The sequence below is a fragment of the Bombina bombina genome, chromosome 3 (assembly GCF_027579735.1).
Source record: "Bombina bombina isolate aBomBom1 chromosome 3, aBomBom1.pri, whole genome shotgun sequence".
Classification (NCBI taxonomy): Eukaryota; Metazoa; Chordata; class Amphibia; order Anura; family Bombinatoridae; genus Bombina; species Bombina bombina.
Window position 1 is genome coordinate 530,671,932 of NC_069501.1, and position 25,177 is coordinate 530,697,108.

General features: G+C 39.3%; 1 protein-coding gene across 2 annotated transcripts in view; it reads left to right on the top strand.

The window, feature by feature from the left end:
* Positions 1 to 25,177, top strand: part of LOC128653592 (uncharacterized) — a 142,227-nt gene that overhangs the window by 20,370 nt on the left and 96,680 nt on the right. Inside the window, exons 2-6 of one of the 2 annotated variants that reach the window (XM_053706973.1) lie at positions 9,435 to 9,486; positions 9,572 to 9,625; positions 9,709 to 9,909; positions 10,014 to 10,124; positions 11,002 to 12,422. In XM_053706973.1, coding sequence (XP_053562948.1) covers positions 9,435 to 9,486; positions 9,572 to 9,625; positions 9,709 to 9,909; positions 10,014 to 10,124; positions 11,002 to 11,330 — 747 coding nt within the window. In that variant the 3' untranslated portion in view covers positions 11,331 to 12,422. Of the gene's footprint in view, positions 1 to 9,434; positions 9,487 to 9,571; positions 9,626 to 9,708; positions 9,910 to 10,013; positions 10,125 to 11,001; positions 12,423 to 25,177 lie in introns of those variants that run through there. The other variant, XM_053706974.1, reaches the window with a different exon arrangement.

Consider the following 25,177-nt stretch of genomic DNA (forward strand, 5'->3'; position numbering starts at 1 on the left):
CTTGCTCTGTATGGTCAATTTACTATACACAGGGTACTACATACCAGGGGTGCATATGGTCACTCTTCAATTGTGTATTCACCTGGGCATAAAAATATACATGCCAGTAATGGCTATGTGCAAACATGAGAAACGCTATGCTGAATGCATCTGGACTGCAGGTTGAGTCTTTGTACTGAACGGTTTATTATTTGGTCTGGGTATAAGAGGATGATATACATCCAGTGGAAGCATTTTCTATTTTCAGTATTGCCTGGACTGTGTAACTGGCTATTTTGGACAATGGAATGGCTGTAAAAAGATAAAATTCTCTCTTTGTATATATGTGTTGGTAAAGTAAATTTGAATATTTAGCTCTCTCTAAGAGCTATAAACAGTGTAGTCCATACGCGTTTTGTTTAGGTCTTTTTAGTGTAAGTAATATTTGAGATGATTTTTTTTTTGGGATGTCTTAACAGAGAGTGTGGCTTTATTGATATATAAGTATACCTATGTCTGTCTTGTAAATGTTTGTTCTGTTACTCACAGATAATACAATTAGTTGCACCTTACTAAGAGAAAATTATCATTTGCTGATACCTATTGTGTTTATAGCAGATATCTGAATAGAGTATTAGCCCACACTAAGGTAACTATTATCAATTTGATAGACTGTTAGGTAACCGGGGGTCAGTTTAGACTTTATACATTTTGTAAACTTTGTTTAATAGAAAACACAGGATGTAGTTATGCATGTGTAGTATAGAATAGAGTACTTGTTGTATACGTTGACACACAAACATTTCCGGTTGCTATGGTAACCAAGACTCATCACTTAGTATATATCGGCCACTCTAGAAATAATTAAAAATATTCTTTATACACACAATGTTTTGTCACATAGAACGCATATGGCTAGTAAGTCGGTGGATTATCAAATATATTTGTGCCACAAAGTAGGTTTTCTTTTTTTAGGTTAGTACCGTAGTAGGTTATAGGACCGGAAGTGACATGAGTACACTTCCGGCTACACGAGACATTGGAACGCATGCGTGCGTTCCAGCACTGTATTTTGGCGCCACTATACTGGGCAGGTTTGGAAAATGATTGAGCTGTTTATTTCTATAAATTGTTCCATTAAAATAACCTTGTTATTTCACACAGAAAGCCCTGTGAGTGCATTTTTTTGTTATACTATTGCTTTTTGCCTTTGCACCCAGGCAGTTGACACCGGGTGCAGATTGGATACATATATATATATATATATATATATATATATATATAGAGAGAGAGAGAGAGAGAGAGAGAGAGAGAGAGAGAGTTGAGTTTCAGAGTTCAGCGCACATAGAATGGAGAAAAACAAAAAAAAAACACATTATGGTGCAGTATGTCAGTACTAGGCAATCAAAAACTAAAAGTGAGATTTAAATGTGCTCACCTTGTTTAACCTCAAACATGTGAGGTATGTTGGAAGCATGGAGGGGATGTAATCCCTATCTGTGGTAAAGATGTTTCCAGCTGGTATGCAGAAACTTTTAGCAGGTGGAAATCTTGATATCCCTGGAGTAGAAATATGTTGGAATTTCAGACAAACTTCTCCTCTCTGGAGTTAGGTAGAGAAACTTTAATTATTTTTGCTGAATTTCTTTCCTTGTTGCTGTTTATTTCTTTTCCCCTTCTTTATACTTGAAAGGCTTCTCCTGTCTGGAGTATGGTAGTAGTAGTACAAATAGGGATATCTCATCAACTTAATGTGACAGGTGCCACGCCCCTTTATAGGCAAATTCCCGACCCTTTATAGGCAAATTCCCGTCCCGTTATAGGCAGATCCCCGCCCCTTTATATGCAGACCCCCACCCACTCTCCTCCCAATATTTCCACCCTACCCGCCCACTATTTTCCATATTTTACGCCCCTTTTATGGCTTCTTCTAAGAGAATTTTAACATTTATTTTAATGTTAAAATAATTCCCTTTTATGGCTTCTTTTAAGAGCATTTTACCATTTATTTTGATGTTAAAATAATAAACAATATAATTTTATTTTAAATAGTGTTGTGTTATTGTATTATCTATCATTTAACTTATATTTTGTAACATTTCAATGCGATTAAATAAAGCGCAGAATTTATTTTCTTTTTTAAAACTTTATTTGAGTCATAAAGCAGAAAAAAAAGTTTTATACAGAAAACAACATTTGATCAAATTTACAAAGTCAACACGTTGAAGGATTAAAAAGTGATTTAGGTCTTTTCTTTGATGTCAGGTAACCTTGAGGTGTAGTTAGTCCCATGGTGGGTGTTGAAAGTAATGGTAAAATATCATGTTGCGGCAATGTCTCTGGTAAATGAGTAATATCCCTAATTTCCATTTTTAGATGTTCAAAATTATCCCTTTTTCTAGCATTACCAACAACTGACGATGGAATATTCAGTTCAGCCATAGCTTTCATAAAAGACTCCCAACCTTGCGGTGTTTTGCGCATGGTCACATTGTGACTTTGAGTAGCGCAACGTACTAAGTCTAGTATGTTTGAACCAATAATTGTTTGGTTTTTGTAAACAAACTCCCCATTATCATTCCAATTAGTTATATGTTTGGATTGTGCCATTTTAGAAAGAAGTAATTCAGCATTTTTCTTAAACCGGTCATGCACATTGTTAACAACTTTATGAAATATTCTATCACCCTTTTCAATAGATACACTACTTGTGTTATTATCAGTGTGAATAGGCTCTCCTGGGGTCATTAAAAGTCTTAAAGTAGTATTCTCTCTAGAATTTTGTTTAGCAAACACCAGATATTTTTGCAATGCAGCATTGTACTTTTTAATTTTTACATCTTCAGGTAAATTAGAATTATTTAAGATATCAGCAATTTCATCATCCAAGCGTTTTGTAACTACGTGACGAATATCTGTATCACCCTGTTGTGTACGTTTCAAGCGGTCCACATCCTGTTTTGGTACCAGGCACATTTTTTGAGTATGCTCCATTAACGGTTAGTTAACAGACTTGTCAGTAGAGGTATAGCAAATCCTAAAAGTGGTGCTAAAAATCCACCAGATTGATTTACCAGCTTCTTTTTTTTGCTAATCGATATTGTCCTAAGACTTTTTATAATTTTGCTCCACTATTTAAGACGTCCTTTCTGCTTTGCTGTCAAGGGCAATCTACCTTTTAGAATGTTCAGTGCTATTTCACATATAGCAGATATTAAAGGGACACTCAATCAAAATTAAACTTTCATTATTCAGATAGAACATGCCATTTTAAACAACTTTCCAATTTACCTACATTAACAAAATGTGTACAGTCTTTTTATATTTAAACTTTTTGAGTCACCAGCTTCTACTGAGCATGTGCAAGAATAAGTGTGTATGCATTTGTGAATGGCTGATGGCTGTCACATGGTACGTGTATGCATTTGTGATTGGCTGGTGGGTGTCACATGGTACAGGGGGAGTGGAAATAGACATAACTTTTAAAATTGTGAGAAAAAAAATCTACTACTCATTTGAAGTTCAGACTAAGTGCTATTGCATTGTCTTGTTATCTTACATTTGTTGATTATGCAAATCTACTGTGTTGACTGGTCCTTTAAGTCTGTAGAAGCACCACGTTAAATAGTCTTTCTCTGTGTGGGTGAGGCATGACTTAACATTTTTAAAGCTTCCCAATTGCGGAATAGCCTGCTAGACATGTTTACACAGTCATAATGTTTTAAGTTGAATGATGGATAAACCAAAAAACTTTACTTTTTAGAGGTCGACTGTTTAAAAATATATGCAACAGGTGTATCTGGTGGAAAGAGACATGTTCTTAACCTGAACTCATCAGGTGTGGTGGCTCTTAAATCTACTAACAAATAACCATAAGGGATACGTGTGGCATCTTCAAAAGCTTCTAAAAAGTAATTAGATTTCCCAGGGTACATCTGTCGTGCTAAAGTAGTGATTTGTAACTTATCTCTTGGGTTTTTAAAAAGTACCATATATTTTGTGTTTAAAGTGATAGTTCTGTTTTTTTTACCCTGACAACAAACATTTTGTACAAGATACATGATACTCAGATTCCTGTGGTGTACATATTTTGTAAACGCCTTCTCAGTTTCAGAACTGCCACTGGCAGCTTCCATCAAATCATCAACAATTGTTAAATTAATTTTATCAGCTGGAAATAAATCATCATCGACAAATGTGTTTGGAAGACCTTCTATAAATTTAATATATGGGAAAGTATATAATAATTCATCATACAATTTTGCCAGCATGCATAAAACCACACAATATTATCAGGTTTGAGGGACAGAAGTGTGTCAGAATGTTGTAAAATTTGTTTTACAAAATTGCTTTTGCCTGAATTTGAAGGACCTGCTAAAATACAAGAAAAAGGGTGTTGCATACGCGTGTCCATTGTTAGTGCTATATTAGTAACCAAATGGTAGTGTCGTAAAATCGTGTGATAACTTTCTTTTTGTATAAACACACTTTTGTGTTTTCCTTAATGGACGTGTCTCAATCTGCCAGTAGCGTTTGTTTCTGGTAATACACTGTTGCTCTACCACAAGTCTTTTTTGATTGTCTATGTTACAATTTAAAGGGTAGTCCAACACCAAGTGTTCAAGGTTATCCCCTTTACTTTAAGATTTGTTTTTCCATTGCTCAGTTTATACCCATACGTCTTGGGACCTGCAGAAACAAACTCTGTGATGTGTTCTCCGGTCGGTAGTTCACTAGTTAACTCCCCTAGATAATCACCCAGAGGTGGATTCCAGTCACCGTCCTTGCTCACAAATATTACAGAATCTGTGTCATGATAGAGGCACCTCTCTTGCAGACTGTCCAGTACTCTGTACAATTCAAGTCTGGCATATGCTGTAGTAAAACAAGCTATAAATATGTTAAACTTTTTACTTGTTGTGTACCTCTCTTTTGCATATTTCCAACTAAGCATTGCTGTTTCATCATCTATGAAATCCAAAGAAGACACCTCATAGTATGGTAAAAAAGCATACCTGAAAAGCTCATCAGGGTCTGTCACAATGCATGTGCTGGGTAAATTAGTTCTTTGACCAAACTTACCCCACAGGGAATTTAGAAACAATTTGGAAATGTGTCTTTTTGCAGAGTTTACGGTGATATGATTTGGTCTTAATTCTACATCCTCTTTTTTTTTGTTGTAATCTTTGATGTACTGTGTCTTTTTTTCATCATCAGTACACCATGCAGGGTAGCCAGAAGCTTCCTGTTTATCCCTGAGATGTAGTTTAATGTAGTTTTCAAACAGATTTTTTTTATAATTTTCAAAATGCCAAATCTCATAGATTTTAGAAATGTTATATCCTTTTTCCACAGCTAATTGTATTTCAATTGTACACCATGTGCCAGTCAGAGCGCGTTGTTCATCACTATGATCACACTGTGTCACGCTGTTATTGGTGGCACAGGTCAAGCAAAGTGGGAACATGAGCTTACCATTTAATTTTAAAGGTAGGACCGGAAAAAATAATTCTCTAGGTGGAAGCATTTTTACTTTAGCCAAACCAAAATAAAAATTCATGTTCCTGAAATTCTCATAAATAATTCTTGGGTGCCCTACAGGGTAAGCTTTTGTTTTGTTCACAAAGGGGTACAAACTTGTAAAGTCATAGTAGTGGATACTTTCACCAGGTGCTGTTTTGTGGTACAGTTTAATCGCATTTGTGCGACCACCGTAAAGTGCATCTCTGGGGTCCAAGGGCTGTGGGAACTCGTTTTTAATAATAAAAGCTTGCAGCTCTTTGTCTTTGGCTAACATATCCAACCACTCCTGTTCCCAGAGCACTCTGACCTCAAATCCGCACGACTGTAAAAAAAGCTTTTTAACAGTGTATTTATTATACAGCTGACTGTATGTGGAGTCTGTTACCTCATTTGTATCATTTTCATTGTAACAAACAGGGCAGCCATGGTAAAAACAACTTTGAAATTCAAAAGCTGTAGGAACATTGTTTATTACAGCATAGCCATCCAAGCAGTATTTACCTACCCTGCACTCACCACCGCGTAAAGCATGTTGTATTGCAATACCCTCCTTATGTGCAACATACATCAACCACTGAATGGCTGGTGTAGAGTAGCGTTTTTGCGTTTTGTGATAATTATCACAAGGGAGTATTGCAATAGTGTGATTAGGTAAGAATTTGAATCTGTACATAGCCATACACACTGATGCTAATGTGGTGAGTTGAAACGGGTCAATACAGTTTATGTCTTCAATCAACTCCCCATTTTTGTTAAATTTGATTGTTTCTGTCCAAGTCATGTCCATTACGCTTTCTCTAAAACACAAACATGCAAGTCTTAAAACCTCAACATCTTGTTTACAGTAGATTTTAAGAGCAGTCTGAAAGTCAAATGTCTCATGATTATTCTCTTCATACCACTTCAAAAATTCAGCTTTCTCATCGGGCATCATGTACTCAACACCATAGTGGTCTACACAGGGCATAGGCCCTATATAGTTTTGATTTTGGACTGTGTTAAAAAAAAATGAGGAAAATGCCCTTTAGATTCTTTAAAACCTAGGGCTTTTGGCAGTTTGCTGAGTTTCATTGGTAGAAAATTTAGAGAATCTATAAAACGGATTTTTAAGTCAGGCACTGTGACACACTAGAGTTTACCACCTTGCGCCAACAACTTAATTGCTAATTTCTCTTTAATTAGCTGTTGAACCACTAAATAGGAATCATATCTACCACCGTTATGTGCTATAAATGTAACAGACTGGAATTTCGTTGTAACAAAATGGTTCACAAAATCCTTCAAACAATCAGATCCCTGAAACTCCCATGACTTTGAATCATCTAACTTTTTAGCATAAACGTAATTAGGTATATGAACACCCGTTTCCTGCATACATTCAAAATCATAAACAATGTAATCTGTCTCTTTTTTTGGTGGTTTGTATGGCGTCATGTAACAGAGATGTGTGTCAAAAATGTAAATTTCATCATGGCATATGCTACATGTTGGGGGTGTACAGTCATGACCATCTTTCCTAACATATGCACAACACACGTCACAATACACTTTGGTATGACACTCTACCTTACCCTCTTGTGCTAAAGCATTATGCAAAGCCAAACACTCAACTGAGCGACAAACCAAACGACAACTAAGGCATCTACATATTTCATCTTTAACCTCAACATAATTCTATCTGTGACATGTTCTGCAAAAATATTTACAAGAGTGATTATTCTTGTTGTAAAAAATAGAATGGCAATACTGACAAAAATAATCATGACCTATAAAAGCTTTGATGTTTTTTATGCCGTAATAGTGCTCATTGTGATGCAAAACAAACAGCACTTTATCCTTACAGGGTCCATCAGTATAAAAATACTGCCAAGAACCCTGATTATGGTAAAGTATTTTAATAGTGACATTCAATAGCTTTTCAAAAGCCTGAATGTCACTAAAATTAACAAGATGTTCATCGGGTATGCACAGTGTTTTGTGCATCTCTCTGGCTTGTACTATTAGTTCAGAATCAGTAATGTTACGTTGTTCATCTAAAAGAGCTTTGAGACTAGCAGCCAAACACAAGTTAGAGTCATAGTTGTTAAAATTAAATAACCATCGTCTTTTTGTGTTTATGAGTGAACTATATGTAGTTGAACGTATCTTCCTACGTTTCATAACACCACCAGCCCTGTTTCTAAGAATTATGATCACAAGTCTTAAACAACCACTACCTATACACTCGGCATTGCTTTGCAACAAACCAGACTCAGCATCTAGACAATCCATGCCCTTTCTTAAGGAATATAAAGGCCTGTCAAATCCATCACCTTCAAATCTTAACTGAACTAGGTCACCAGGTCTTACTTCAGATTGCAAATTATGTAGAACTGTTTGTATAGCTTCATGCACGCCATGAACTGCTGGTTCAAACGATCTTAACTTATCTAGGTTTACAAACCTGAAATGCTCATAATACATAACAGCACCAAAACGATTAATGTTTCTTTGGTACCCATCTATGTGTTGTAAAATGACAGGTGGATCACTTTGATGCTGTCCAGCATTATGTTGAAGCTCTGGCTCAGGGGGTGATTGGCAATCTACAGTTTCTGATTGGTGGGGAAATTGTGTTTCTGATACAGGAGTTGTGCCCTGAGATACATGATACCTATCTGAGTTTTGCCTCATATTTAGTGCTTGGTTACCCAGCTCCCTGGATAACATACTATGTCGTAGTCGGTCAACATGCCGTAATATCTTTATTGCTTTTCTGACAGCTCTATTTCTATACTGTCTTCTTAGCGACCACCGTCGCCCCCTACTACGTCGAATTCCCCTGCCAACCATGTCTAGTCAATTTGTCATGGGTGTCTGTTGAAAATATAGATTACTGGTCTTTAGAATACTGTTGATAGTCTCTATAAGATTGTTAATGGTAATGTCTTTTTGAATGATAACTGCTTCTAAGCTCTCACACCTTGAACTACATATCCGTGGAACCCCTACGCTTAAACATGTGTTCTTTTTTACTGTGTTTGTGATATCCTGCAGTGGAACAACAGGTTTTAAGATATTACCAGAATTTTTTACTAGAGTTCTTTTTTATTGTATTTTGAGCATTATTCTCACCACTAGGTTTTCTTTTAACACATGATTTCTTAGTTGTGTTTGTGTGTTGTGTTTTCTGTCCCAAACCTGGTAATTGTAGAGAATTCAAAGATTTTTTTGGATTGTTAGAAAAACCCTTGGCTCTGCAATGTGTGGGTACTGCTGTTGGAGACTTTTCATCATCATCAATGGTGGTTATGATGTCTTCTACAGCTATAGATTTTCTAGAAGCCACAGATGAAATAGGGTGTGTTCGTTTACTTCTGGAGCATGATGAGACTAGTGGAAAAAAGATATAATTGTAAAGTATTGTGCTTTTAATTCTAAGTAAAAAATTTGATGATAAAAGTAAATTGGAGAAGTTGATTAAAATTAAAAGTTCTATCTGAATAATCAAAGCTTTCTTTTCACTTGCCAATGTGCTTAAAAACTTGAAAACATGTTTTAACTAACATACAGTATATTAGGGGTGCAATAGTGCTATATTTAGTTTAACATGGTGCTATATTTAGTTTAACATGGTGCTATATTTAGTTTAACACTAACACAGCACAGTATTCAATAAATACTGTAGCTGTAAAATAGTGACAAATACTGTAGTAAAATTTGCCAGACTATAGCACTATGACACAGATCCCACAGTAATGAAGCTAGTGAATTTTCTCCCAATCTCACTATGATTGCTGTAAAGTGAGGTATACCTTTAGTTACAGTCTGTATAGAATACTAGCAATTTGTGACACGGCTTTAATATTGTGTTTTTGTGTCTATATCCTACTGTTGTTTAACATCACAAATCCTTAAAAGCTATAATTTTTTTTATTTTTTTTATTTTTAAGGATGCAGAAATTCAGAGAATATATGATGATTTTAATGTGCCTTTTTCTGAGTGTAAGTAATTAATTTATTTACATTTGTAACTGAAATTGTTCAAGTTTAAATATAAATATATATATATATATATATATTTTAACAGGTGTAACATTTGATACAGAATTGCTGGAAATTGTAGATGCTGTTGAACAAATGGGTAAGCCTGTGGAAAAGAAAATGTGTTTAATTAGCTGTTTTCTTTTCAGTGTGAATTAGTGATTATAATCTCTATTTTAACAGATTTTGCAAAAATCAACAATGCCGCTGTTAATGAAATATTTCCTGACCGTACTAATTTGACAAGTCCCTGTGTAAGCAGATTGGAGATGCAGACACCAAAGAGACCTTGTAAAACAGATTTAAAACGACATCTGAATTTTAACAGAATTGATGGACCTATTGGTTGTGGTGATGATAAAATGCAACAGGCACCAAAAAGTGGTTAGTCTATGAGTAATGTTTGTTAAAACCTATTCCTATATTTTCTTTTTTTTTGTTTCTTTTTAAAAAAAAAAAATGAAATTATATATTTTTTATTTTAACAGATGTAACATTGAAACCTAAAACAACAGTCGTTACGGCAATAGTTCACAATCAACCAGTAAATAAGGTTCCCAATGAATGTGTAAAACAAGCACTAAAAGCTTCTACTACTGGTGAGTTAAAATTGTTGGGATCTCTTGTTATTTTGTATTTACTTAGAATTAAAAGCACAATACTTTACAATTATCTGAAAAAATGGCAAAACCAGGTTTGCCCTGTGCAATGTCTTTAGTCCCTTAGCCACAAGTACATAAGGTGCAGTGTGTTATTCCCCTTTTTTATAGCAAGCTTTATATGAACTACAGGTACAGGTTGCTAAATGCGGTCAAATACACTCTCACTCACCCCGCTCTTCATGCGGCAGCCTCACTTGGTCTGTCCTCCCGGATCTGACTCCTTTCAAAGCAGAAGGAAGAGGTCTTACCTGGTGTAGAGTGTCCGCTTGCAACCTCCACAGTCGCGGTTCCTGTTGCGTCCCAAATTTCACAGCTCGCCCGGTCACAACTGTACCTGATGCTGCCTTCCAATTTGGGATGTGATCCTGAGAGCAAACCCCTTCCTGTTTTGAAGTTACATGAAGTAGAAAAGAAGAGGCGGATCCATCCAATACTTCCAAAACACTGTGAATTTATTGTAGCAATTTTCTTTCACAAACAATTGTTGCAAAAAACTTCAGAGACACACACTTAAAACCATAGGAGCTGATGTGAGGTCCAGTTTCAGTCTTACATGTTTCAGCGGATCCTGACCGCCTTAATCATAGACCATGATTGGTTGGTCTATGATTAAGGCGGTCAGGATCCGCTGAAACATGTAAGACTGAAACCGGACCTCACATCAGCTCCTATGGTTTTAAGTGTGTGTCTCTGAAGTTTTTTGCAACAATTGTTTGTGAAAGAAAATTGCTACAATAAATTCACAGTGTTTTGGAAGTATTGGATGGATCCGCCTCTTCTTTTCTACTTTACAATTATATCTTTTTTCCACTAGTCTCATCATGCTCCAGAAGTAAACAAACACACCCCATTTCATCTGTGGCTTCTAGAAAATCTATAGCTGTAGAAGACATCATAACCACCATTGATGATGATGAAAAGTATCCAACAGCAGTACCCACACATTGCAGAGCCAAGGGTTTTTCTAACAATCCCAAAAAATCTTTGAATTCTCTACAATTACCAGGTTTGGGACAGAAAACACAACACACAAACACAACTAAGAAATCATGTGTTAAAAGAAAACCTAGTGGTGAGAATAATGCTCAAAATACAATAAAAAAGAACTCTAGTGAGACTTCCGGTGGGCGGGACACAGAGTAAGACGCAGGGGAGAAGAGCTCTGTCTGCAGCAAAGCTTAAAAAGTCTTAAAAACATTAAATTGGGCAATTCTCCGCTGGAAAATACCTGTGCCCAGTGAATTATCCTTGGCAGAGTTTACTGCCCGGACTGGGGGGGGATATTTAAAGAAACCCCCATGTTATTCAAGAGAGCCGCGCATCGCTCCCCCACGGAGGTAACACATTGAAAGTAAAGCCGACTGCAGGGACGAGGACCCGATCCACCCACTGACCCACTATCTAGAAGACCAGAACTTTGTTACTACTGGTGGCTGGGAAAGGCTTCGGAGGTGAACCTGATGGCCTGCGACTAGGGGCCGAAGTGGAGCGTCACGCCTACTAACACCCACGCCGCCGAGACCAGCACATTCATTCATCGCTCAGCCGTGTGCAGTCTTGGCTTCACCCGGTAGGATCCGGGTAACAGTGACAGGCCTCAGAGCTGGGAATAGGTGGCGGTGATCTGCAGAATCCACGGCCCATCGCAGAAAAGAACTGGCGCGAAAAACGGCGCCATCTTAGAAGCGGCCGTGAAGTAACACTGCAACCATACCAGAGGAACTGACAGAACCCCCATCGGTTGCTCGCCAGAGTCAGTGGGTGGTAAAGTATTGCCTCCCTTCTTTCATCAGACCTCACATAAAGCACCCGTACCTCTTTGTTTGAAAAATTTGAGAGGTGAGGAGCACACAGACACTATCCTGCTCAGAGTTAGCAACACACGCACAACAGGAGCATCACAGAGCAAGGAGCAAGCTCCAACACCACACGACCGGGTCACTGTCAGTTTGGACTGGGGACTGCTTTGAGCACTGTGCCACTAAGATCCTGGTATCTGACCCCACACCCTCATTACTCCGCAGTGAAAGACCCCAAACCTTAGAGTCCCTAACGTTACTGCTGTATTGGGGGGGTTTCACACAGGCCAGCCAACACACTACGGCACAGCCCAGAGTCAATGTGCAACTATTAACCTACAGAGAAGCTGCTTTGGGAACACACAGTCTGTTATTCTAGATCTGACTGTGCACTTACTGAGGAATATTCCAGGACTTTTGGTTTCTTAGCACATTGTACAACCTGCCTCTTGCTTTGTTTAAAATACAGAACTCTGATGAGACTTATGTAAAAGCATCCTATTTGATATATCTGGCAGCTACTGTTCTATTAATGTTGGGAGTGGGTGCTTATTTCTGAGTGCTGACCTATTTTACATCTTGTTGCACTAAGTGTGGTTTTTGTTTTATCTCTCTGGTCTTTTTCTATTTTTTTTTTATTTTTTCTCTTTTTCTCTATTTTACCAATTTATGGGTTTATGGAGAGGTACCTGACCAATACACCAATGGCCAGCCGCAATAAAACAAATGACCGCCGCCACAGGGGTGCTGGTGAACAGGCTACCCAGGGACAGGCTACCCAGGGACATAGCTCTGAATCTCACCTTGAGGGTGAACAGGTTGACACCCACCCAATTGTTAAGCAAATAACCTTGTTGTTCATGCCTAAAATTGATAACCTTCAAAGGGGTGTAGATACTCTATCTGATGATGTTAAACAGTTTTCAGCTAGGATGACGGAGGCAGAGGGCAGAATTTCTAATTTGGAAGATTCAACTGTAGTTAACACTAACAAAATAATGAACCTGGAGAGGTAGGCTGTGGCTCTCCAATTAAAAATAGACGACTTAGAAAATAGATCTAGGCGCAATAATGTGCGCCTCCTCGGCCTCCCTGAAACAATCAAACAAGCTGACCTAATACATTTTGTAGAAACCACACTACCCCCCTTGTTAAACATTCCGATTCAAGATCTTATGGGTGGGGTGGAGAGAGCTCACAGGGTGGGCCCAGAGAGACATGGGGCAGACGCAACACAACCACGCGCAGTCATGATTACATTCTTACACTTTCAGATCAAGACTGCAGTTCTAAGAGGGTATCGGAAACTAGACAAGCTGGTTTTTGAAAATGCGCGGTTGTTGCTATTTCAGGATTTCTCCTCAGACCTCATGAAAAGGCGTAGGGAATTCTCCCCGCTGTGTACTAAGTTACATAGAGAGGGAACGCAGGCGTATCTTTTATACCCAGCCAGACTTAAGATAAATACTCCCAGAGGGCCCAAATTTTTTGACTCGCCTGCTGAGGCCCAGGACTTTCTAGAAAATCAGGGATCACCACTCCACAATGCTGTACAGAGATGAGGTGAGGGAGGAGAGGGTTGAGTTTCAGATTCCACAGGGGTTAACTAGCTCCATCTTATTATGACAAATTGCGTTGAATCTGGTAAGATGGCTGGGATAAGTAACAAATTGTGCTATCTAGGCCTATTGTTGACAGGATTGCTCCTAGTGAAGTTCCCTCCCCCTGTTAATGTAAAATGTGACAAAGAAGAGTTAATGTCAGGAGGGTCGGGTTATCACATACAGGAATTGGGAAAGTTTATGTTAATGGTTAGGAAGTTCATGAATGTTGTTTACTGTTGTTGTTGTTTGCCTGGGAAAATGTTATGGTTTGGTGACGAACCTAAAGATGTATTTAGTTGTCATAGCATGATCACGCCATCCAGCTGTAATACGAAACATGTAAGGAGATGGACCAAGCTGATAACTATTTTTCTTTCTTTTTTTTTTCAAAACATCTGGTGAACAAGTCTGATCAGTGGGGCCCAGTAGCAGACCAGCGTGATGAGAGGCTAAACCGGAAGCTCGCACACGCACTAATAAGGTGTGCCCTCTTGGAGGGTTTTTTTTTTTTTTTTCCCCTTTCTCTCTCTCTCTCCCTCTCTCCCCCCCCCCCTCCCTCTGCCTTCTGGTGTCTGCTCCCTCTCTCCTCCTTTGTCGCGCTACGCCACAATTATCCATACCACTCAATACACACATGTTCAGGGATCTACTTGACATTACAGATTTAATCTTTATTCGTGGAATGTAGGGGGAATTCATTCCCCTGTTAAGAGGAAAACTATCCTGACCCTTCTTAGGAAAAAAAAGGCAGAAATAGCGTTTCTACAGGAGACTCACCTCTCAGATTTAGAGCACGACAAATTAAAGACTGGATGGGTGGGGAGAGTAGAGTATGCCTCATACAAATCAGCGAGTCGAGGAGTAGCTATACTCTTTGGGAAACAACTAGAGGGTGAGATCACGACAGTACTTAAAGACCCTGAAGGGAGGTACATCATAGTACAACTCCATACCCTAGGAAAAACTTATACTCTATGCAACATATATGCTCCAAATCATAAAGACAGGAAGTTCTGGGACACTATAGTGACCACACTTATGCCTTTCTTGGGTACCCATCTCATACTGGGAGGTGACTTTAATCTTGCGCCCAATCCCCATATGGACAGATTGAGAGACCTCTCTCGTAGTGTAGAGGGGAAACTGCCCAAGGTATCGGACAGTTTTGAAAAAAAAACATTCACAGATCTGAGAGACTCCCTAGACCTGACAGACATTTGGCGGCAGATAAACCCTGATGGAAAGGACTATACGTGTATCTCACGGGCAGCCCCTTCTATGTCACGTATCGACCATTTTATGATCTCAAATTCCCTAATTACACAGGTGATAGATGCAAGGATTGGTGAGGTAGTTGTCTCTGACCATGCTCCCATAGCGCTATTTATAGAGGTGGCTCCGCAGACATGCAACAGGCGTACTTTAAGATTCCCGAGATATCTGATATCCTCTCAGGAGTTTCAGAACTATCTGACACACTGCTGGGATGACTATAGGACAAACAACGCCCAGCACCTCGGTACGCCGGAGCTATTTTGGACAGCGGCTAAAGTTGTTCTTGCGGGTAATGTTATTGCCTATATGGCACGCAGGAAAAAACAATGCGCTGAGAAGCTCGAAGGCTTGAGAACCAGCTTGTCAGAAGCCTATCGGAAATACTGCTCTGCTCCCTCTAACCATTCTTATTGTACGTACATAGACGTTAAAACTGAATATGATGCACTGCTCGCTCATCACGCCTCGCAAGCATTACTACGGTCCAGGGGCAAATACTATAGATACGGAGACAAGTCGGGGAAACTACTGGCCACACTGGTAAACATGAACACCTCTTCCAGACATGTTGCTGCACTGAGGGTACGTGGGGGGGTAGTGAGAGACCCAAAGGCAATAGCGGAAGCATTTGCCTCATACTACGCCGCTCTATATACCAGTGACTGCTCCTCTAGTGAGGAGGTAAAAGACCATTTTTGGGACGGCTTGCCCCTACCGCAAATCTCGGACGCGCAGTTAGAAAAGCTTAATGCCCCTATAAGTGAGGCAGAAATTGAAAGAACTATAATGTCTATGTCGTTGGGCAAGGCCCCTGGCCCCGATGGGCTTCCCATAGAATTTTACCGCCTGCTCAAGACGCAAGTGACCCCAACCCTTAAGGAGCTTTTTACCAGTTATTTTGTAGATGGTGGAAAGCCGTCCTCTGCGTTTTCAGCAGCATATGTCTCCTTAATTCCAAAGCCCGGGAAGGATACCCTACTCCCAGAATCTTACAGACCGATTTCCTTGCTGAATTCGGACTACAAGATCCTAACCAAATTATTCGCGGAAAGGTTAAAGTTTATACTCCCCACTATCATACATGAAGATCAGACGGGCTTCATGCACGCGCGATCTTCGGCGGTAAATGTGCGTAGGGTATTACAAGTAGTACAGCACTACTGGGAGGGAGCGCGAGCCGTGGGAGCAGTGGACAGGTCGGAGGCCTTCCTGCTGTCTCTTGACGCGGAGAAGGCCTTCGACCGGGTGGAGTGGGAACACCTATTCGACACCATGATGAGGGCTAACTTGTCTGGCCCCTTTCTCATGCTTATTAAGAATTTATACAGTTCCCCGATGGCCACTATTCTGGTCAACAATATCTTCTCACACAGTTTTCAGCTACACAGGGGCACCAGGCAGGGGTGCCCATTGTCTCCCCTACTCTTTAACATCGCGCTGGAGCCACTAGCTATTAAACTATGGCAGATCTTCCCTGGTATTGACGTGGAGGGCGCCCCTCAGCATCTTGCGTTGTACGCGGATGACATGCTCCTATTCGTGCAAGACCCACAGGTACATCTCCCGCCCATCATGAAAACTCTGCATGATTTTGGACAGTTCTCGGGCTATAGGGTTAACTTACAGAAATCGGAAATTATGTGGCTTCACAGAAAACCTGGCGATATGGAACGGTACCCTTTTACTGTAGCAAAACATGATATCACATATCTAGGTATCAGGATACCGGATAATCCCAACAAATTATACGCGAACAATTTGACTACCATCTGTGCAAAATTACAGGCCCAGATGAAGGGATGGGGATCCTTGCCTCTCTCGCTGTCGGGGAGAGTTGGCCTTCTTAAAATGGTAATCCTCCCCAGGTTACTGTACCCGCTACTTATGCTCCCCCTACTGTTAACCAAGTCAGACGTTAAACTATTGAATGCAGCAATGTCAAACTTTATCTGGAAGGGGAAAAAAACGAGAATCTCGAGAGACAAACTGAGTGCAGGCTTCCGAAATGGAGGTTTGGCTCTGCCAGACTTCAAGCTGTACAATTGGGCAGCATTGATCCATCTAGTAGTGGACTGGCAGGTGGGTACACACCACTTCTGCAGATCCACTCTCGAACAGGCTGTGTTGGGTAACGTATCTCTAGCATACTTGCCGCATATCCCGAATTTGAAGACAATTGCTATGCTGGGACTTAATGTCCTATTCAAAGATTCCTTGAAGGCCTGGCAACAGGCACACAAGTTCTTGGGAAAATCATGGCAAGCCTCGTGCTTCCTGCCAATGACCAAGAACCCGGATTTCCCAGCAGGATCTGAGACGCGACCTTTCATGATATGGGAACAGAAGGGGATAACGTCGCTTAAGCACTTAATAGACCCTCTCTTGAAAACTGTCAAGACCTTTGGTAATATACGGAGAGAGTACGATCTGCCAAACAGTCACTTCTATGATTTTCTACAGGCACGCCACTATGTGGGGGCATTGGTCAGAGACAACCCAGAAATTTGGGAGGGGTCCCCTTTCCGCCTCACCCAGTCCTTGTACCAATTGGGCAAATTTTCCCTTTCAGAAATCTATCAGACACTTCTAAATCACCGGGTGGGGGGACTACAGACCAATCTACAGGGGGGTTGGAGGGGGATGGGACTGGGGGAGGTCACGTGGGAGACTATCAGGACGGGTATGGAGAGAACAAGGAGGGCAACATTGTCTGCAGCGTATAGAGAAACTCAGGTACGTTTCTTGCATAGGGCCTACTTCACACCCAGGATGATGGCTAAATGGAACCCCAATTGGCCTAATAAATGTGCCAAATGCGCAATGGAGAAACCGAGTCTCCTACATTGCATTTGGGAATGCCCCCCTATCAAACAATTTTGGGGTAAGATTCAATACTGGGTTAACCAGAAGCTACAGATCCGACTCACGGTCAGCCCTGAGGCGGTGATTTTTCTACACTGGGACACACAACATAAAGAGGACGACACGGTGCTGAGTTTAATAATTCTGGTAGCAAGAAAATGCATATTAAAGCACTGGATAACTAACACAGGCCCCTCTTTTAAAAGTTTTAAACACCTATTGCAAGCTCAAATATTCATAGAACAAATGGATACTAGAATGGGTGTCCGGGACAGGTTGGGTGCTTTTTTGCGCAAATGGCGTAGACTTATACTAACCTTCGAGCTAGAAATACAGAGATTGATTCTCATGCCGTTTAAAGACTCAGTGATTCTCACGGAGGCAACGTTGAGAGGGGAATGGGGACACTTGTTCGAGAATCAATAACAAACACTAAGATCATACAAGGCGAGGTGGACCCCCGTCTGCAGGGGGGATGCCACGCACACTTCACTCCCGACCCGCTTTGCGTGCCCCCGACCATGTCCACTTCTCTTTCATCCTCCTCTTTCCCACGTTTTCCCTTTTTTTTTTTTTTTTTTTTTTTTTTCTCTCTGGGCCCCACGATCGACCACCAGGTGAAATGAATAAATCCCAGGCGGTAGGATTAGTAGATAGGTAGTTAGAGGGTCAAGCTGGTTGGGTTTTCGACCAGTGCTGTTCGTTAAAAAAAAAAAAGTGTGGAGGGGATGTGATGTGCACAGGGGAGAACAACTGGAGACAACAGCATTGAAGAACTAGATAAACTCTGTGGACAAGTTCTCTCGCTGTTTAAGCCTTGCTCTGACCAGAACTGTCCATCTTTTATTGATTGCTTATATGTCTATTATGATTCTTGTGCTTGTTTTCTCTGTGTGCATTGATTGTCGTCCACAATAAAAATGATATTTAAAAAAAAAAAAAAAAAGAACTCTAGTAAAAAATTCTGGTAATATCTCTTAAAACCTGTTGTTCCACTGCAGGATATCACAAACACAGTAAAAAAGAACACATGTTTAAGCGTAGGGGTTCCACGGATATGTAGTTCAAGGTGTGAGAGCTTAGAAGCAGTTATCATTCAAAAAGACATTACCATTAACAATCTTATAGAGACTATCAACAGTATTCTAAAGACCAGTAATCTATATTTTCAACAGACACCCATGACAAATTGACTAGACATGGTTGGCAGGGGAATTCGACGTAGTAGGGGGCGACGGTGGTCGCTAAGAAGACAGTATAGAAATAGAGCTGTCAGAAAAGCAATAAAGATATTACGGCATGTTGACCGACTACGACATAGTATGTTATCCAGGGAGCTGGGTAACCAAGCACTAAATATGAGGCAAAACTCAGATAGGTATCATGTATCTCAGGGCACAACTCCTGTATCAGAAACACAATTTCCCCACCAATCAGAAACTGTAGATTGCCAATCACCCCCTGAGCCAGAGCTTCAACATAATGCTGGACAGCATCAAAGTGATCCACCTGTCATTTTACAACACATAGATGGGTACCAAAGAAACATTAATCGTTTTGGTGCTGTTATGTATTATGAGCATTTCAGGTTTGTAAACCTAGATAAGTTAAGATCGTTTGAACCAGCAGTTCATGGCGTGCATGAAGCTATACAAACAGTTCTACATAATTTGCAATCTGAAGTAAGACCTGGTGACCTAGTTCAGTTAAGATTTGAAGGTGATGGATTTGACAGGCCTTTATATTCCTTAAGAAAGGGCATGGATTGTCTAGATGCTGAGTCTGGTTTGTTGCAAAGCAATGCCGAGTGTATAGGTAGTGGTTGTTTAAGACTTGTGATCATAATTCTTAGAAACAGGGCTGGTGGTGTTATTAAACGTAGGAAGATACGTTCAACTACATATAGTTCACTCATAAACACAAAAAGACGATGGTTATTTAATTTTAACAACTATGACTCTAACTTGTGTTTGGCTGCTAGTCTCAAAGCTCTTTTAGATGAACAACGTAACATTACTGATTCAGAACTAATAGTACAAGCCAGAGAGATGCACAAAACACTGTGCATACCCGATGAACATCTTGTTAATTTTAGTGACATTCAGGCTTTTGAAAAGCTATTGAATGTCACTATTAAAATACTTTACCATAATCAGGGTTCTTGGCAGTATTTTTATACTGATTGACCCTGTAAGGATAAAGTGCTGTTTGTTTTGCATCACAATGAGCACTATTACGGCATAAAAAACATCAAAGCTTTTATAGGTCATGATTATTTTTGTCAGTATTGCCATTCTATTTTTTACAACAAGAATAATCACTCTTGTAAATATTTTTGCAGAACATGTCACAGATAGAATTATGTTGAGGTTAAAGATGAAATATGTAGATGCCTTAGTTGTCGTTTGGTTTGTCGCTCAGTTGAGTGTTTGGCTTTGCATAATGCTTTAGCACAAGAGGGTAAGGTAGAGTGTCATACCAAAGTGTATTGTGACGTGTGTTGTGCATATGTTAGGAAAGATGGTCATGACTGTACACCCCCAACATGTAACATATGCCATGATGAAATTGACATTTTTGACACACGTCTCTGTTACATGACGCCATACAAACCACCAAAAAAAGAGACAGATTACATTGTTTATGATTTTGAATGTATGCAGGAAACGGGTGTTCATATACCTAATTACGTTTATGCTAAAAAGTTAGATGATTCAAAGTCATGGGAGTTTCAGGGATCTGATTGTTTGAAGGATTTTGTGAACCATTTTGTTACAACGAAATTCCAGTCTGTTACATTTATAGCACATAACGGTGGTAGATATGATTCCTATTTAGTGGTTCAACAGCTAATTAAAGAGAAATTAGCAATTAAGTTGTTGGCGCAAGGTGGTAAACTCTTGTGTGTCACAGTGCCTGACTTAAAAATCCGTTTTATAGATTCTCTAAATTTTCTACCAATGAAACTCAGCAAACTGCCAAAAGCCCTAGGTTTTAAAGAATCTAAAGGCCATTTTCCTCATTTTTTTTAGCACAGTCCAAAATCAAAACTATATAGGGCCTATGCCCTGTGTAGACCACTATGGTGTTGAGTACATGATACCCGATGAGAAAGCTGAATTTTTGAAGTGGTATGAAGAGAATAATCATGAGACATTTGACTTTCAGACTGCTCTTAAAATCTACTGTAAACAAGATGTTGAGGTTTTAAGACTTGCATGTTTGTGTTTTAGAGAAAGCGTAATGGACATGACTTGGACAGAAACAATCAAATTTAACAAAAAAGGGGAGTTGATTGAAGACATAAACTGTATTGACCCGTTTCAACTCACCACATTAGCATCAGTGTGTATGGCTATGTACAGATTCAAATTCTTACCTAATCACACTATTGCAATACTCCCTTGTGATAATTATCACAAAACGCAAAAACGCTACTCTACACCAGCCATTCAGTGGTTGATGTATGTTGCACATAAGGAGGGTATTGCAATACAACACGCTTTACGCGGTGGTGAGCGCAGGGTAGGTAAATACTGCTTGGATGGCTATGCTGTAATAAACAATGTTCCTACTGCTTTTGAATTTCAAGGTTGTTTTTACCATGGCTGCCCTGTTTGTTACAATGAAAATGATACAAATGAGGTAACAGACTCCACATACAGTCAGCTGTATAATAAATACATTGTTAAAAAGCTTTTTTTACAGTCGTGCGGATTTGAGGTCAGAGTGCTCTGGGAACAGGAGTGGTTGGATATGTTAGCCAAAGACAAAGAGCTGCAAGCTTTTATTATTAAAAACGAGTTCCCACAGCCCTTGGACCCCAGAGATGCACTTTACGGTGGTCGCACAAATGCGATTAAACTGTACCACAAAACAGCACCTGGTGAAAGTATCCACTACTATGACTTTACAAGTTTGTACCCCTTTGTGAACAAAACAAAAGCTTACCCTGTAGGGCACCCAAGAATTATTTATGAGAATTTCAGGAACATGAATTTTTATTTTGGTTTGGCTAAAGTAAAAATGCTTCCACCTAGAGAATTATTTTTTCCGGTCCTACCTTTAAAATTAAATGGTAAGCTCATGTTCCCACTTTGCTTGACCTGTGCCACCAATAACAGCGTGACACAGTGTGATCATAGTGATGAACAACGCGCTCTGACTGGCACATGGTGTACAATTGAAATACAATTAGCTGTGGAAAAAGGATATAAAATTTCTAAAATCTATGAGATTTGGCATTTTGAAAATTATAAAAAAAATCTGTTTGAAAACTACATTAAACTACATCTCAGGGATAAACAGGAAGCTTCTGGCTACCCTGCATGGTGTACTGATGATGAAAAAAAGACACAGTACATCAAAGATTACAAAAAAAAAAAGAGGATGTAGAATTAAGACCAAATCATATCACCGTAAACTCTGCAAAAAGACACATTTCCAAATTGTTTCTAAATTCCCTGTGGGGTAAGTTTGGTCAAAGAACTAATTTACCCAACACATGCATTGTGACAGACCCTGATGAGCTTTTCAGGTATGCTTTTTTACCATACTATGAGGTGTCTTCTTTGGATTTCATAGATGATGAAACAGCAATGCTTAGTTGGTAATATGCAAAAGAGAGGAACACAACCAGTAAAAAGTTTAACATATTTATAGCTTGTTTTACTACAGCATATGCCAGACTTGAATTGTACAGAGTACTGGACAGTCTGCAAGAGAGGTGCCTCTATCATGACACAGATTCTGTAATATTTGTGAGCAAGGACGGTGACTGGAATCCACCTCTGGGTGATTATCTAGGGGAGTTAACTAGTGAACTACCGACCGGAGAACACATCACAGAGTTTGTTTCTGCAGGTCCCAAGACGTATGGGTATAAACTGAGCAATGGAAAAACAAATCTTAAAGTAAAGGGGATAACCTTGAACACTTGGTGTTGGACTACCCTTTAAATTGTAACATAGACAATCAAAAAAGACTTGTGGTAGAGCAACAGTGTATTACCAGAAACAAACGCTACTGGCAGATTGAGACACGTCCATTAAGGAAAACACAAAAGTGTGTTTATACAAAAAGAAATTTATCACACGATTTTACGACACTACCATTTGGTTACTAATATTGCACTAACAATGGACACGCGTATGCAACACCCTTTTTCTTGTATTTTAGCAGGTCCTTCAAATTCAGGCAAAAGCTATTTTGTAAAACAAATTTTACAACATCCTGACACACTTCTGTCCCACAAACCTGATAATATTGTGTGGTTTTATGCATGCTGGCAAAATTGTATGATGAATTATTATATACTTTCCCATATATTAAATTTATAGAAGGTCTTCCAAACACATTTGTCGATGATGATTTATTTCCACCTGATAAAATTAATTTAACAATTGTTGATGATTTGATGGTAGCTGCCAGTGGCAGTTCTGAAATTGAGAAGGCGTTTACAAAATATGTACACCACAGGAATCTGAGCATCATGTATCTTGTAAAAACCCAAGAGATAAGTTACAAATTACTACTTTAGCACGACAGATGTACCCTGGGAAATCGAATTACTTTTTAGAAGCTTTTGAAGATGCCACACGTATCCCTTATGGTTATTTGTTAGTAGATTTAAGAGCCACCACACCTGATGAGTTCAGGTTAAGAACATGTCTCTTTCCACCAGATACACCTGTGGCATATATTTTTAAACAGTCGACCTCTAAAAAGTAAAGTTTTTTGGTTTATCCATTTTAGTGGTTCAACAGCTAATTAAAGGGAAATTAGCAATTAAGTTGTTGGCGCAAGGTGGTAAACTCTTGTGTGTCACAGTGCCTGACTTAAAAATCCGTTTTATAGATTCTCTAAATTTTCTACCAATGAAACTCAGCAAACTGCCAAAAGCCCTAGGTTTTAAAGAATCTAAAAGCCATTTTCCTCATTTTTTTAGCACAGTCCAAAATCAAAACTATATAGGGCCTATGCCCTGTGTAGACCACTATGGTGTTGAGTACATGATACCCGATGAGAAAGATGAATTTTTGAAGTGGTATGAAGAGAATAATCATGAGACATTTGACTTTCAGACTGCTCTTAAAATCTACTGTAAACAAGATGTTGAGGTTTTAAGACTTGCATGTTTGTGTTTTAGAGAAAGCGTAATGGACATGACTTGGACAGAAACAATCAAATTTAACAAAAATGGGGAGTTGATTGAAGACATAAACTGTATTGACCCGTTTCAACTCACCACATTAGCATCAGTGTGTATGGCTATGTACAGATTCAAATTCTTACCTAATCACACTATTGCAATACTCCCTTGTGATAATTATCACAAAACGCAAAAACGCTACTCTACACCAGCCATTCAGTGGTTGATGTATGTTGCACATAAGGAGGGTATTGCAATACAACACGCTTTACGCGGTGGTGAGCGCAGGGTAGGTAAATACTGCTTGGATGGCTATGCTGTAATAAACAATGTTCCTACTGCTTTTGAATTTCAAGGTTGTTTTTACCATGGCTGCCCTGTTTGTTACAATGAAAATGATACAAATGAGGTATTTATAGCTTGTTTTACTACAGCATATGCCAGACTTGAATTGTACAGAGTACTGGACAGTCTGCAAGAGAGGTGCCTCTATCATGACACAGATTCTGTAATATTTGTGAGCAAGGACGGTGACTGGAATCCACCTCTGGGTGATTATCTAGGGGAGTTAACTAGTGAACTACCGACTGGAGAACACATCACAGAGTTTGTTTCTGCAGGTCCCAAGACGTATGGGTATAAACTGAGCAATGGAAAAACAAATCTTAAAGTAAAGGGGATAACCTTGAACACTTGGTGTTGGACTACCCTTTAAATTGTAACATAGACAATCAAAAAAGACTTGTGGTAGAGCAACAGTGTATTACCAGAAACAAACGCTACTGGCAGATTGAGACACGTCCATTAAGGAAAACACAAAAGTGTGTTTATACAAAAAGAAATTTATCACACGATTTTACGACACTACCATTTGGTTACTAATATAGCACTAACAATGGACACGCGTATGCAACACCCTTTTTCTTGTATTTTAGCAGGTCCTTCAAATTCAGGCAAAAGCTATTTTGTAAAACAAATTTTACAACATTCTGACACACTTCTGTCCCACAAACCTGATAATATTGTGTGGTTTTATGCATGCTGGCAAAATTGTATGATGAATTATTATATACTTTCCCATATATTAAATTTATAGAAGGTCTTCCAAACACATTTGTCGATGATGATTTATTTCCACCTGATAAAATTAATTTAACAATTGTTGATGATTTGATGGAAGCTGCCAGTGGCAGTTCTGAAATTGAGAAGGCGTTTACAAAATATGTACACCACAGGAATCTGAGTATCATGTATCTTGCAAAAACCCAAGAGATAAGTTACAAATTACTACTTTAGCAC